Source organism: Syngnathus scovelli, chromosome 5 (genome assembly GCF_024217435.2).
Source record: "Syngnathus scovelli strain Florida chromosome 5, RoL_Ssco_1.2, whole genome shotgun sequence".
In the NCBI taxonomy this organism is placed as follows: Eukaryota; Metazoa; Chordata; class Actinopteri; order Syngnathiformes; family Syngnathidae; genus Syngnathus; species Syngnathus scovelli.
The window spans coordinates 21,656,401-21,671,627 of record NC_090851.1 but is presented as its reverse complement, the minus strand read 5'-3'; the positions used below and the strand labels follow the sequence as shown (position 1 = coordinate 21,671,627).

At 50.1% G+C, this 15,227-nt stretch overlaps 1 protein-coding gene across 10 annotated transcripts; it reads right to left on the bottom strand.

The window, feature by feature from the left end:
- On the bottom strand, positions 1–6,440 carry LOC137840331 (janus kinase and microtubule-interacting protein 3-like). Of its 10 annotated transcripts, none has more exons than XM_068650844.1 (15): positions 4,977–6,294; positions 4,822–4,892; positions 4,581–4,685; positions 4,324–4,437; positions 2,375–2,439; positions 2,101–2,163; positions 1,916–2,014; positions 1,740–1,838; positions 1,605–1,658; positions 1,419–1,484; positions 1,289–1,357; positions 1,134–1,211; positions 844–1,077; positions 639–764; positions 1–268 (listed from the first exon to the last, which is right to left on the bottom strand). In XM_068650844.1, exons 5-12 carry the CDS (start codon positions 2,432–2,434, stop codon positions 1,191–1,193), a joined length of 531 nt encoding a protein of 176 aa, XP_068506945.1. In that variant the 5' UTR covers positions 2,435–2,439; positions 4,324–4,437; positions 4,581–4,685; positions 4,822–4,892; positions 4,977–6,294; the 3' UTR covers positions 1–268; positions 639–764; positions 844–1,077; positions 1,134–1,190. The 10 variants fall into 10 exon arrangements, with proteins under 10 accessions (XP_068506945.1, XP_068506944.1, XP_068506942.1 ...); XM_068650837.1 differs by adding an exon at positions 6,327–6,440 and having other exon boundaries at positions 5–268; positions 1,134–1,357; positions 4,977–6,095; XM_068650843.1 differs by having other exon boundaries at positions 3–268; positions 844–1,211; positions 4,977–6,293.
- Positions 6,441–15,227: the final 8,787 nt, after the last annotated feature.

Sequence of the window (15,227 nt, the reverse complement as noted above, 5' to 3'; positions counted from 1 at the left end):
CAACTTTATTTGTATAAAATTTTCACAACAGCTGTCACACAAACAAAGCGGGAAAAACCGAAGACGTGCGTGTTCCGCCCACGCTGGATTTATTTGCACCTTTGAAAAGACACCGTATTGCCGCAGATGTGGCAAAGAGTACTTTTGGGCATCTGAGACGGAAGGATGTCCAAAGCATCACGTCACCTGCTCTGGTAGGAATGGTGGTGGGACGTTGAGGTCAACCGCTTTGGGGTTGGCTGAATCTTTGGTCGCAGGATGCCACACACTTGAAGACAGAAGCAGAAAAGCAGAGCTAAATGCAAAATGTACTCACCGGTGACTCCAATTTTTTCCCCCCCTGAAGAAATGGATGGACGGGTGGCCCCGGCTGGCCGGTGGGACTCTTGTTATTCTGACCCTTTTTAGTGCGCGTTTGGGGCAACAACCGTTTTTTTGTGGCGCTCTCTTCTGGTTCAAGAGTGCCCTGCATGTGAATTTGCCTTTCCTGCCTTCTGATTGGATGAGCGCCGGTGTGACGCGGTGCCTCTGTCACCGTGGCGGGGGGTATACGTCGGCATCGGAGCGTCTGCCAACGTCTGAGACCGGCTGGCAGTGTATCGGAGGTGTCGAGTGCGGTGCCGCTGGAGCTCACTCACCAGCTGGTGTTAGGGCCACAGAATGAAGGCCAAGGAGAAGACTAGAAAGAGAAACAGAAACTTCTCCTCCAATTGTTTGATTTGTCTCTTCTGAGCTTCGATGAATTCTTTCAGCTCTTTGTTCCTCTAGGACGGACAAATGGAAAGTAGCCTTCAAAAGCCAGTAAGCGTGCAAGTAAGTGCCGGGCTGGCTTTGGGCCCTTACCTGTTGCGCGCTGTGCAGCAGATCCATTCTCTCTTGGAGGATGCAAGCGTCGCGCTCCCTCAACTCCCACATCAGGGCTCGCTTCCATTGGTCCACGGCGCTCCTAAGCTCTTGTCTCTGATCCGCCGTCAGCACGTCATTCACGCCAGCGTGGCTGGCTTTTTCGCCGTCCGTGGCGGGGCAGTCCCGCTGCGGTAGCGCCTCGTACAACATGGCCTCCAGCTCCATGATCCTCTGGGCCGCAATCCTCGTCCATCAGTGGTCCGGCGGGAGATTTGAGGGCGGCTTACCTTATGAGCCTGGTCCATGGAACGCTTCCTGAAGTCCAACTCTTCATCCAGGTAGCCCTAATGGTTGCAGAACATATCCTAGCACAGCTCAAGGTCAGAATTGTTGGGGCACATTGCCCCGAGTTCCCCTTGGCTGATGTCGCGTGTCTGTCTACCTTCTCACTTTCAATGTCCAACATCTTCTGTTGAAGTGCTGACTTGGTCACTTTGATGTATTCTAACCACTGAGGAAAGGCTGCTGTCACATAAGCAGAATGCGAGAGCGTGCGTGGACGTGCGCGTTACCTTCTCGGCTAGGGTGGGAAGGGTCCTGGCGTGAATCACGACCACCTGCTCCTCGTTGGTGAGATTCTGCAAGAGCCCAAAGGCACAGCGTCAACAAGCTTCTTTCAGCGCAAAGCCTTCCAAAAGTCACATTTGAGCCGCCGAGTCTCGTGGAGTGCGAACATAAGGAGTTCGACATACACTTACGGCGTTATCGCCCAGGATGTCCAGCTTCTTCATCAGATCACTGATGACGATGTCCTGGGGAAAGGCGCAAGGAGCAATGTAAGGTGTTCTGGGACCTCAGGTTAAGGTTAGGGTTGCGAGGGACGCCTTACGTACGCTCACGCCGTCGGCCTCGCAGTAGATCTGCAAAGGGCTGAGGCCGTCTGGGAAACGGACTTGCAGAAACTTCAAGACGGGGGAGCGCCACTCCCTCTCCTGAAAGGCAGAGGCATGCATCCGTCCGTCCGTCCGTCACATCTCTGGCCTCAACACGCTTGTGCGAGTCTTCCCACCTCCAGCTCCAGGATGCGGAACTCAAGCAGTTCGTTTTGGTCTCGGATATCCTGGATGTGCTCTTTCAGACGCGCTTCTTCCGCCTCCATCCGCCTGACCTGAAAAGACAGTCAGACCTCATCTGCGGGGCTTCCGGACGGGTGTGACGCCAAGCGACTCCGCCCAGCGCCTTTCTTTCCGTCACCTTTTCGGCCAACTGCTGATTGCTCTGACGCAGCAGCTGCTTCTCCTCCACCCACTTGACATTCTAGAAGAGACAAACGCGTGGACAGCTTTGGAATGTTGTGTCATTTTCATCCACAAATTCTTTGGTTGACTGGAAAATGACATTAGCTTTTCTCCGCATTTTCCCAGCCACGTTCGGGGGGGGGGGTTGGACCAGTAATGCCAGACGAATGAGTGACTGAAGAATGTAGCTATTTTGTCTGAGAAAAAGGTGTGCTCATTGATAAGCTTACCTGTCCTTGTTGCTTCAGCGCTGACTCCAGATCTGCTACTCTGCTTTGATAGTGACCCATTTCTACTGTCATGTAACATGGGGGGAAGAGATGGTGCAAATGGTAAAATATGGATTGTTCACAGGAATAAATTGGCAGAGCTGAAATTCCAAATTTGTCCAAAAGATGGCGCCAGACCAAAACATGAGACCAAAAAAGGGGCCAAAATAAGCTAAGCAAGTTAAAATAGAAATAAAACAGGAACACGGTGTCGGATTGTGAGTCACGCATGGACGCACAAATGTGATTTTTACTTTTTGATTTCTTTGCTTGGCTAAAAATGTATTCTGTAACAGCTTAAAGCAATATTGTTAGTCAATTCGATCAAGGGACCCGTCACTATGAGAATAGTGGCGTGACATAAATTGTTTGGAGAAGCACAAATGTGATTTTTACTTCTTGATTTCTTTGCTTGGCTAAAAATTGATTCCCTCTTTCATGAACTGTGTTTTGCAATCGAATTGTTCTGGGATTGAATGATTTTATTAACACGGGTATTAGTGGGTGAAATTGTTCGGTTTCTGGAGTGATTAAGATTTGTAATTCTATTTCATGTTTCTTCAATAAATGTGTTGTGTATATTCATCTACTTTGTTGTGCGCTGATTTGTACTGAATGTACAATCGATGGTTCGGGGTTGATTTGACAATTTGATTAATGTGCGGGGGGTTATTATGGTATAACATAGGACCGTAATAAATAAAAGTAACATCAGACAATTTTAGAGAATTGAATAACTTTCGTAGTTATTTGAGACACGAGTGAATTTTAATCCGTTTGAAAGTTTGCTTCGTCTGAATAAATTAACGGAAGTGTTTGAATCGGATTATTGGTTTGGTGTAGAACTGAAAGTAATTTCATTATTTGAAGGGCGCAGGCCCGTTTCCCCTTTTGACGGGCCGCGTAAAAAGTAACTCCGAACATGTTAGAGAATTAAATAACTTTCGTAGATATTTAAGCGAAGAGTGAATTTCGTCAAAAGTGAATTCGTTTGAAAATTTACTTCCTCTAAATAAAATAACCACGATGGTTAAAATAGATTATTTGAGTTGGTGAAGGATAAAAGTATTTCGATTGTCCGTCGGGCGCGGCCCAGTTCTTAATTTTGTCGGGCCGCGTCAAAAGTTAAACAGGACACGATCGAAAAATAGACTTGCCTTCCAAATTAATTACTGGGCAAATCTAAATAGAGTAAGACATTTTTATTCGTTTTAAGAAAGTTGTTATTCTTTTTAAGCAATCAAGTGGGGTGAAGCACTCCGACAGTTAAGTGCTAGATCTACATATAAGAAGTTAGAATTAATAACGTAAAGTGCATTAATTTTCTCCTTAAATGCTATTATTGTCACACTTTTATTAATTCGATTCTCTTTCGAATAAACAAGTTGGTCGGCTCGCTGCTTGAGCGACCAAGTAGAACGGACCCATATCAACATTTACTTCGGCAAAACTAGTGCTAGGGTGCGCTATACAAACGAATCCCTGAGGTCTTAACAAAGACATCTAAAAATATCCGTAACATAATAAGAACTTCAAAAATTAGCGGGGAGCCATCAATACGATGCGGTCACTTCGAAGTCTTGCCTCGAATTGAGTTACTCGGCTCGAGCTTAGGGTGACTTGAGAGGGATTGGCGTCGTACAGAAATTAGATTGATTCCGGTGGAGTTAATTTAACTCGGGTGGTTAGATTACGGACGAATCTCCGAACCCGGCTAAGACAAACCCGTTACCGGGAAGCCGGGGGCACCTTATTGAAAGAGGTGCGTTTGACACTACCATCAGCTTTTCTCTGGTCTGAAAGGAGGAGGAGGGAGGCTCCTCCTCCTCCTTTCAGACCAGAGAACACCCGAGGCTGGGTGAGAACGGGGAGGCTGCGACCCGGCCGGGGGTTGCGGGAAGGGGCGCCACCTTGATCTCCTTCTCGGCGTCGTAGTCCCCTCCGCTGGTCTGGGCTAGCAGAGCGTAGGCTCGTTGCAGCGCTTGATATTCTTGCGTCAGCTGGCGGTAGCGAAGCTCCGCCTCCTCATGCACACACCAATGCAACACAGCACTAGTACCAGAATCAGTCAGACCGGCGACAAAGCACCCGCGACGCAAAGACGAGTCCGATTCCAGGCTGAAGAGGAATGTTTGGCGCCAATACGCTGGCAGAAATGGCGGGCTACCTTTTCGGGTTCCGTGTCGGGGGTTCTGTCGGTGTGAAAAGACAAGGACGATCCGTCCGAGTCCACCAACACGTCTTCGTCGTAGCCGTAAAATGTTTCGATGACCTGCGGGCGCGGAAGCAAACATCTCTCTGAACAAACTGACGCGACACCTCACGATGAATCGACGAGAGGAACGATAGCGAGAAAAAGGCCATTTCATCTTGCGCAACACCAAGCAGCCGCAAACAAACAGACTCACCTTGCAGGACCTCACGCTTTGTTCCTCCTCAGAGATTCTCGACGTCGGTATCGTAGCAGCAAATCTCTCTCCTGTCGACACAAATAATCCGCCTTTGAGATTCTTTGGATGCAAAGGGAACGAACGGCTCCGGCGCAGAAACAAACGCGACTCACGATGACATTTCTGACATGAGCTCCTGTCTCCAGAGCCTGAAAAACCCGTCACCGGCGATGATTGGAGGGACGCTCGTCTTTTCCAAAAGTGACAACTACAGGGTGTGTCAGGGTTTTCCAGATTATCTTTATCGTATGATTATGTTGCTTTGACTTTGACTGCAACCTGTAATAAATAATATTATTTATCCCTTATTTATCCCTATCGCTTATCCCTTCCTACACAAAGTCGTAAAACATCCCTTGTTATGTTTTGACTAGAGGTCAAGGGCTTTCTCTATTCAATCCACTCTTACACCCACCCTGTTTCTCTTAATAAAAATGCTCGTGCAGGAGCCGAGAGTCAGACTTCATTCGTACAACGGATGGACTCTCCACCTGCAGGTGTCCAAAAGAACTTACTTGTCTCCCGTGTGGTTCTTGCAAAATAAGTTGGAGCGAGCGCAACTCTAACAGGGTGCATTTTGCCACTAGCTGCCTACGGACAATGACGTCGCGCTCGCGGCTCATGGTTGACGGGCTGAGCAGCCGGGCGAGTCCGTCGTTTTCAGCGCACAGCGAGTGGCAAAGGCGCTGACAAAACGGGAGCTTTGAGCTGCTGAAAATGGCAAAACAAGTCTAAGGCGTGTTCAAACGCGTGCGCACAATGCTCCTGCTTGAAAGGTCGGAATTTAAGGGGCCAACTTTTTGGATGGCGGCCGCCGGCCAAGCTTTGGACGGAAAAGGTTTCCTGGCGACAGCGAGCGAGCGCGGGGCGCTGCCGTACGTGCACCGAGTTGCCTGCCTGAAGACCTTGGACAAGTCGTCGATGATGTGCCGCTGCTCCACAACTTGAAGGAACTCCATTTCACCGTCCTGCTGGCCGCAACCGCGCTCCAGGTCATTGAGCGAACTAGGCCTTCTCTGTGGAACACAAATGCAGTGGACTCTGTTGGCACGCCGCCGTTGTCCGCGTCGACTTACCAAGCTTGCCATCTCCTCGTTCTCCTGGGTGACAAAGCGCACTTTGTTTTCAAGGCGACACAGCACCAGCGAGAGTTCTTCATTCTTCCTGCTCAGGCGTTTGTTTTTGTACAGGAGTGGCAGAAACTGGCTTTCTGTTTCTCTCAGTCGCTTAAGCTGCAAGCATGAAGTGCGGGATGCGAAAGACGCACAACACGCGGGCCAGAACGTATCCATTCCTTTTGCATCGGTTTGAACGGAATCGTGGCTTTGGCTCCCAATAAAAGACATCTACCAGGCAACCGACTCGCCGCGCCGCTCAACTAATAAGCAAGCGCAATGGGTGCCTCGCTGGATGGCGCGCATCAAACGTAGCGCAAACCTTCAAGCGTGCCGTCAATAAATTACCAGTTCATTGCGCTCTTCAGAAAGCAGGGCGTTTCGATCCTCCAGTTTCCTGATGACTGCGCTGAGCTCAGCGATTTTCAGATGAAACCTTCGCGTGTCCCGATCCTCCTGAGACTGAAAACGCCCCGCAACACACACACACAACCACTCGTTCAAAGTTCAAAACTGTTTTTGTGCTACCTTCCTCCAGCAACGAACTAAGTCATGCGTACTGCAAGTGTGTGATGAGGTGGCTTACGCTATGAAGAGGATTGCTAGTAGCGCCGTTGACCCCACTTCCAGGGTAGTTTAGGCCCGCCCTTTGGGAATCCCTCAGGGCAGCGATCTGCTGCTCGGCAGCCTGAGTCTGCAGCTGAAGGCGGTGGACGTGGCCGGCCCCAGGGATTTATCCAAAACACTAACCGCTCTGTCTTTCAGCTTGATCTCATCCATCTGGATGTACAAACGGGGAGCGCTCAGGCAGGCGGGCAAACTCATTTGCCAGAATTGTGACAAAAACAAAGAGAGCAACCGGCCAATTTTTATCTTGAATCGACTAGAACACCATTGCTGTGACAAAAGCGAAGCGAGCAACCGGACGTTTTCTTCTTGTGAAATAGAATAGAATAGAATGCCTTAGGTGTCATTGCACTGCAGGTATACAACGAAATTGGGAACATAGCCACGCACCGCGCATCTGATCAGTCCTACCAGTCGGCGGATCTCCCTCTCGCAGTCTCTCTTGGTTCGGCTCAGCTCCTCCCGATGCTGGTGATGAGCCGATCGGAGCTCGGCCGCTCGGGACTGCCAGGCCTGCTGGGCCGCTGCCAGGGCTTCTTCCGCGCTCCTGGTGGAGGCGACACCGCTCGGTCTCCCGACACCGCCGCGTCTCCTCCACTTCCGCCAGCAAAGCGCCCCCGCTCCTCACCTGAGCAGACATTGCGCCACATCGGGCCGTTGAGACCGCAACGGAGCGCCGCGACGCTTACTGGGGACAAGCTACACAATACGGTAGCGGCCGCATCGGAGCCCGACGTGGCGTGCGGATAGTCAGACACGGATTGAGCGGATCACCTTGTCCATGGAGCCGTCCCTCAGGCTGAGGACCAAGGCATTCAGTCGCTGGATCTCTCCATCTTTGATTTTGATCACTCTCATCAGCTCCATTTCATGCTGCCGCAGTAATGTCTCCCTGGTAACGGCTAACTCTTTCTGCTTCTCCTCATGGAGTTTGCTTTTGAGTTCCGTCATGGCGGCGGTGGCACGGTGGTGCTCCGCCCGCAGGTCCTGACTTCTCTCTCTCTCCAGACAGCTGACCTGACATGACTTAGACAAACTTGCAGTGCTAATTATGCAATAGTGCAAGTAGGCAAAACAGTATTCAAGAGTGTGCAGAGGAATGCTAAACCATGTATTAAACTTCTATTTAAAGGGTTTACACAAGTTCAGTAAAGTTGGTAGTGCGAGATAGTGCAAGATAGAGGTCCGTAGTGTCATAAAGTACAGTTCTGTGAATGTGTGATGCAGAGTTCAGTTTAGAGCTCAACAGTTCTAGTGTTCAACAGTCTGATGACAGCAGGGAAAAAGCTGTTGCAGAACCTGGTGGACCTGCAGCGGATTGTGCGAAACCTCTTCCCAGAGGGCAGCAGGGAGAACAGTCCATGGTGGGGGTGTGATGGGTCATTGATGATGTTACGGGCACGGGACATGCAGCGCTGAGATGAAATGTCCTGAATGGAGGGAAGAGGAGCCCCTATGATCCTCTCTGCTGTCCTCACCACTCGCCTCACGTTCTTCCAATCGGAGGCGGTGCAGCCTCCACACCACACAGAGAGTCAGCTTGTCAGAATGCTCTCTATGGTGCTCCTGTAGAACGTCCTCATGATGGGTGGGGGCAGGTGGGCTCTCCTCATCCTCCGCAGGAAGTACAAGCGCTTCTGTGCCCTCTTGACCAGTGCCGTAGTGTTCATAGTCCAGGTGAGGTCTTCTGTGATGTGGACCCCCAGGAATTTGGTGCTGCTGACCACCTCCACAGCTGAGCTGTTGATAATCAGTGGAGCGTGGTGAGGCTGGTTTTTTCTGAAGTCGACGATGATCTCCTTCTTCTTCTCCACATTCAGGATCAGGCTGTTGTCTCTGCACCAGCCCACCAGCTGCTCCACCTCCTCTCTGTAGTCCAGGTCGTTGTTGTCTCTGATGAGCCCCACCACCGTTGTGTCGTCTGCGAACTTCACGATGTGATTGGTGGTGAACCTGGGGACGCAGTCGTGTGTCATCAGGGTGAACAGCAGGGGGCTCAGGACGCAGCCCTGAGGGGAGCCTGTGCTGAGGGTGATGACATCAGAGGTGTTCTGTCCGACCCGGACTGACTGAGGTCTGTTGGTGAGGAAGTCTAGCAGCCAGTTGCGAAGGGGGGTGTTGAAGCCCAGGTGTTCCAATTTTCCTACTAGATGCTGTGGGATGATGGTGTTAAACGCTGAGCTGAAGTCCAGGAACAGCATCCGAACATGGGTGTTCTTCTCCTCCAGGTGAGCCAGGCTCAGGTGAAGAACGGAGGAGATGGCGTCCTGAGTGGAGCGGTTTTGCCGGTCGGCAAACTGGAACGGGTCAAATAATGGGGGGAGTCTGGAAACGATGTGATCTTTAAGCAGCCTTTCGAAGCACTTCATCATGACCGGAGTCAGTGCAACAGGCCGGTAATCATTAAATGAGGTGATTTGAGGTTTCTTCGGCATCGGAATGATGGAGGCAGTCTTAAAGCACGCTGGCACTGTGGCTTGGCCCAGCGAGGTGTTAAAAATGTCTGTGACGACCCCAGCCAGCTGACTTGCACATTCCCTGAACACACGCCCAGGAATGTTGTCGGGGCCAGGGGCCTTACGGGGGTTGACTCTCCTCAGGGTCTTCAACACATCGGCGGAGTCAAGGCAGAGTACCTCCTCTTCCTGATGGGGGACAGTTTTAACTGCTGGAGTGCCGTTTAGTGCCTCGAACCTCCCAAAGAAGTTATTTAGACCATTTAGAAAGTCAGCATCAACTTCACCCACCGGGGGGGGAGGGTGAGTTGTAGTCTGTAATCGCCCGTATGCCTTGCCACATACTCCTGGTGTTGTTGGCGTCGTGGAAACGATCCTGAATTTTTCGACTGTGGTCTCGCTTCGCTACCCTGATGGCACGGTTCAAGTTGGCTCTCGCTGTCCTCAGTGTCTCCTTGTCGCCAGACTTGAAGGCAGAGTTCCGCGCTCGTAGCGTTTGACGTACCTCCTCAGTCATCCAGGGTCTTTGGTTGCCCCGGGTGATGATATTCTTAGTGGTGCTGACGTCCTCGGTGCATTGTTGACGTAGGCTGACACAGTCATGGCACACGCATGTCAAATCTACATCGGGGAAACTGGGAGGGAGGGAGGGAGGGAGGGAGGGAGGGAGGGAGGGAGGGAGGGAGGGAGGGAGGGAGGCAAGCAGGGAGGCAGGCAGGCAGGGACGCAGGCAGGGAGGCAGGCAGGGAAGCAGGCAGGGAGGAAGGCAGTGTCTGTCTGTTGAGGTTTTCACCTTGTTCTTCTCCTGCTGAAGTTCTAACTGGACGTCCATCAGTTTGGCTCTCAGCTCGTCATTGGCGGCCTGAAAGGCGTCCGTTCGCTCCGCCTTGACCCGCCCTGCCGGAGCTCGTTTGGACATCTCTTACTCGAGTCTCGCCCGGTCGTCAGTCAGAGATCACAACATTTGTACCTGGAGAGCACAAGCGCAGCGCTGTTTTCCACTGGCTTCGGACTCAACTTCAATCGGTACCGTAACGTACAACATCATAAACATAGATCTAGCTTGACTTATTCATTGAATAAATGCATTTGGTTCATCAAAACTGCATCACGCAACATAGCGTGACCGAGACGGCCGTTATCCACCTGCGTGAAGTTATTTGGTGAAATGAATGAGATGTTTAAGACACCATCGTTCTGTCTCTATGTAGATGAAGGGAAATAATCGATTGCTGAAGGTCCAAAGGTGTTGTGATAAACAAATAAACATATTAGTGATTAGTGACATATTTGTGATAAACATATTAGGCAGGATAATCACATATGTTAACTTGACTGCCCACACTGTATTTATTTATGGTTATTTGTTAAATCGGGTACTGTTAGACATGAAATAGGAAGTGTTTAACATAAATGGACGACGAAAGGGGTACTCACCATTGTAGCTCCTGCTGGTCAATGATACGAGCCTCTTCTTGCAGTGGAAAACATACAGCCAACAAACACCGTAGAACCTAAAGGAAGGAAATTAAACATTAACATTTAGCCTCAACCAACATTCACAGATACAACGCAACGCAAACTACACAAACGTAAATCTTTTTAAACACAATGAGTTGTACTTACCGTGTACGCTCTAGACGGTCCACTTGCAAGCAGAAAATAAAGATATTTCTGTTGATAATCGTCGTGTTTGTATCCGTTGTCTCGCTCAAGGCCATTGCGCCCACAGATTTGAATTTTGGCGAGAGTTCAGCCTATTGACGTCATTTCCGCGGTGTAATACCCGCATATCTGAAACGGCAAAGTTAAGAGTAGAGTTAAATAAAGTTTTTAATCAACGCAATAATTTACAAACGTTGACCAGTCGAAATAATCGTCGAAATTTGGCGTCTGTGGCTGGAAGCAGACGCCGAGTTCGACGTTCCTCCCAAATGCCACACTCCCTCGCTTTTCAGGGCTACAAAAAAACATATTTTTCAAAACAATGAGTTGTAATTACCTTGTTGCAAGCTGAAAACAAAAATATTTGTCTTGTTAGTCGTCGTGTTGCTAACCGCTGTGTCTTGTTTGCCAGCATTGCCGCTTTCCTACTTCCTGTTGCAAGCCACGCCCACGGATTATAATTTTGCCGTGAGTTCCGTCTATTGACGTCATGTCCGCGTCGCATGACTGCGACGTAATATTATCTAAAACTGTTTGTGCGGCATGGTGTTGTTCTGTGCGGTATTGTGTTATTCTGTGCGGCGTCGTGTTGTTCTGTGCGGCGTAGTGTTGTTCAGTGCGGCGTCGTGTTGTTCAGTGCGGCATGTTGTTGTTCAGTGCGGCATGTTGTTGTTCAGTGCGGCATGGTGTTGTTCAGTGCGGCATGGTGTTGTTAAGTGCGGCATGGTGTTGTTCAGTGCGGCATGGTGTTGTTCAGTGCGGCATGGTGTTGTTCAGTGCGGCATGGTGTTGTTCAGTGCGGCATGGTGTTGGTCAGTGCGGCATGGTGTTGGTCAGTGCGGCATGGTGTTGGTCAGTGCGGCATGGTGTTGTTCAGTGCGGCATGGTGTTGTTCAGTGCGGCGTAATATTGTTCAGTGCGGCGTAATGTTGTTCAGTGCGGCGTAATGTTGTTCAGTGGGGCATGGTGTTGTTCAGTGCGGCATGGTGTTGTTCAGTGCGGCATGGTGTTGTTCAGTGCGACATGATGTTGTTCAGTGCGGCATAATGTTGTTCAGTGCGGCATAATGTTGTTCAGTGCGGCATAATGTTGTTCAGTGCGGCATAATGTTGTTCAGTGCGGCATAATGTTGTTCAGTGCGGCATGGTGTTGTTCAGTGCGGGATGGTGTTGTTCAGTGCGGCATGGTGTTGTTCAGTGCGGCATGGTGTTGTTCAGTGCGGCATGGTGTTGTTCAGTGCGGCATGGTGTTGTTCAGTGCGGCATGGTGTTGTTCAGTGCGGCATGGTGTTGTTCAGTGCGGGATGGTGTTGTTCAGTGCGGCATGGTGTTCAGTGCGGCATAATGTTGTTCAGTGCGGCATAATGTTGTTCAGTGCGGCATAATGTTGTTCAGTGCGGCATGGTGTTGTTCAGTGCGGCATAATGTTGTTCAGTGCGGCATAATGTTGTTCAGTGCGGTATAATGTTGTTCAGTGGGGCATAATGTTGTTCAGTGCGGCATGGTGTTGTTCAGTGCGGGATGGTGTTGTTCAGTTTGGCATGGTGTTGTTCAGTGCGGCATGGTGTTGTTCAGTGCGGCATGGTGTTGTTCAGTGCGGCATGGTGTTGTTCAGTGCGGCATGGTGTTGTTCAGTGCGGCATGGTGTTGTTCAGTGCGGCATGGTGTTGTTCAATGCGGCATGGTGTTGTTCAGTGCGGCATGGTGTTGTTCAGTGCGGGATGGTGTTGTTCAGTGCGGGATGGTGTTGTTCAGTGCGGCATGGTGTTGTTCAGTGCGGCATAATGTTGTTCAGTGCGGCATGGTGTTGTTCAGTGCGGCGTAATGTTGTTCAGTGGGGCATGGTGTTGTTCAGTGCGGCATGGTGTTGTTCAGTGCGGCATGGTGTTGTTCGGCATGGTGTTGTTCAGTGCGGCATGGTGTTGTTCAGTGCGGGATGGTGTTCAGTGCAGGATGGTGTTGTTCAGTGCGGGATGGTGTTGTTCAGTGCGGCATGGTGTTGTTCAGTGCGGCATGGTGTTGTTCAGTGCGGCATGGTGTTGTTCAGTGCGGCATAATGTTGTTCAGTGCGGCATAGTGTTGTTCAGTGCGGCATGGTGTTGTTCAGTGCGGCATGGTGTTGTTCAGTGCGGCATGGTGTTGTTCAGTGCGGCATGGTGTTGTTCAGTGCGGCATGGTGTTGTTCAGTGCGGCATGGTGTTGTTCAGTGCGGCATGGTGTTGTTCAGTGCGGCATGGTGTTGTTCAGTGCGGGATGGTGTTGTTCAGTGCGGCATGGTGTTGTTCAGTGCGGCATGGTGTTGTTCAGTGCGGCGTGGTGTTGTTCAGTGCGGCATGGTGTTGTTCAGTGCGGCATGGTGTTGTTCAGTGCGGCGTCGTGTTGTTCAGTGCAGCATGGTGTTGTTCAGTGCGGAATGGTGTTGTTCAGTGCGGCATGGTGTTGTTCAGTGCGGCATGGTGCTGTTCAGTGCGGCATGGTGCTGTTCAGTGCGGCATGGTGCTGTTCAGTGCGGCATGGTGCTGTTCAGTGCGGCATGGTGCTGTTCAGTGCGGCATGGTGTTGTTCAGTGCGGCATGGTGTTGTTCAGTGCGGCATGGTGTTGTTCAGTGCGGCATGGTGTTGTTCAGTGCGGCATGGTGTTGTTCAGTGCGGCATGGTGTTGTTCAGTGCGGCATAATGTTGTTCAGTGCGGGATGGTGTTGTTCAGTGCGGCATGGTGTTGTTCAGTGCGGCATGGTGTTGTTCAGTGCGGCATGGTGTTGTTCAGTGCGGCATGATGTTGTTCAGTGCGGCATGGTGTTGTTCACTGCGGCATGGTGTTGTTCAGTGCGGCATGGTGGTGTTCAGTGCGGCATGGTGTTGTTCAGTGCGGGATGGTGTTGTTCAGTGCGGCATGGTGTTCAGTGCGGCATAATGTTGTTCAGTGCGGCATAATGTTGTTCAGTGCGGCATGGTGTTGTTCAGTGCGGCATGGTGTTGTTCAGTGCGGCATAATGTTGTTCAGTGCGGTATAATGTTGTTCAGTGCGGCATAATGTTGTTCAGTGCTGCATGGTGTTGTTCAGTGCGGGATGGTGTTGTTCAGTGCGGCATGGTGTTGTTCAGTGCGGCATGGTGTTGTTCAGTGCGGCATGGTGTTGTTCAGTGCGGCATGGTGTTGTTCAGTGCGGCATGGTGTAGTTCAGTGCGGCATGGTGTAGTTCAGTGCGGCATGGTGTTGTTCAGTGCGGGATGGTGTTGTTCAGTGCGGGATGGTGTTGTTCAGTGCGGCATGGTGTTGTTCAGTGCGGCATGGTGTTGTTCAGTTCGGCATGGTGTTGTTCAGTGCGGCATGGTGTTGTTCAGTGCGGCATGGTGTTGTTCAGTGCGGCATGGTGTTGTTCAGTGCGGCATGGTGTTGTTCAGTGCGGGATGGTGTTGTTCGGTGCGGGATGGTGTTGTTCAGTGCGGCATGGTGTTGTTCAGTGCGGCATGGTGTTGTTCAGTGCGGCATGGTGTTGTTCAGTGCGGCATGGTGTTGTTCAGTGCGGCATGGTGTTGTTCGGTGCGGCATGGTGTTGTTCAGTGCGGCATGGTGTTGTTCAGTGCGGCATGGTGTTGTTCGGTGCGGCATGGTGTTGTTCGGTGCGGCATGGTGTTGTTCAGTGCGGTATCGTGTTGTTCAGTGCGGTATCGTGTTGTTCAGTGCGGTATCGTGTTGTTCAGTGCGGTATCGTGTTGTTCAGTGCGGTATCGTGTTGTTCAGTGCGGTATCGTGTTGTTCAGTGCGGTATCGTTGTGTTGTTCGTATTGTGTTGTGTTGTTCGTAATGTGTTGTGTTGTTCGTATTGTGTTGTTGGTATTGTGTTGTGTTGTTCGTATTTTGTTGTGTTGTTCGTATTGTGTTGAGTTGTTCATATTGTGTTGAGTTGTTCGTATTGTGTTGTGTTGTTCGTATTGTGTTGCCTCTAACACTTAGCTTCTAACACTTAGCCTCTAGCACCTAGAAGGTAAATAAATAGGAAGGAAGGACTCACCGGTGACGTCGTCGCCCACGTCCAAGCGTTGTACTTTGTATTTTCATCCTTCTGACAGTGGAAAACATATAGCCAACAAACACCGTGGAACCTAAACGAATGAAAGAAAACTATCATTTGGCCACAACCAACATTCACAGATACAACACAATGTGACGTGCGGGGTTGAGGTTAAAGGTTGAGTGAAGGGCCCTCGTTTTAAACTACTTTTTTGAAAAGGAGTGGGAACAAGTAAGACGTATTTAATTTATTTATTGGGAAGTAGTAAGACTTATTAAATTTATTTAATCTACTTTTCTTCCCAGGCAAAATTTGATGTGCTGCAATTCCAAATTTCCAAAGTGAATGAAGGAATGAAATCTTTTAAATTATGATTTTGTATAAATACTAGGCATAAACACAAAATCTACGGCACAAAATGGGCAGACTTTACTTGTTTGAAAAGGACTGGTTACAAGACAGACTTTTTTAATTTATTTAATGGGAA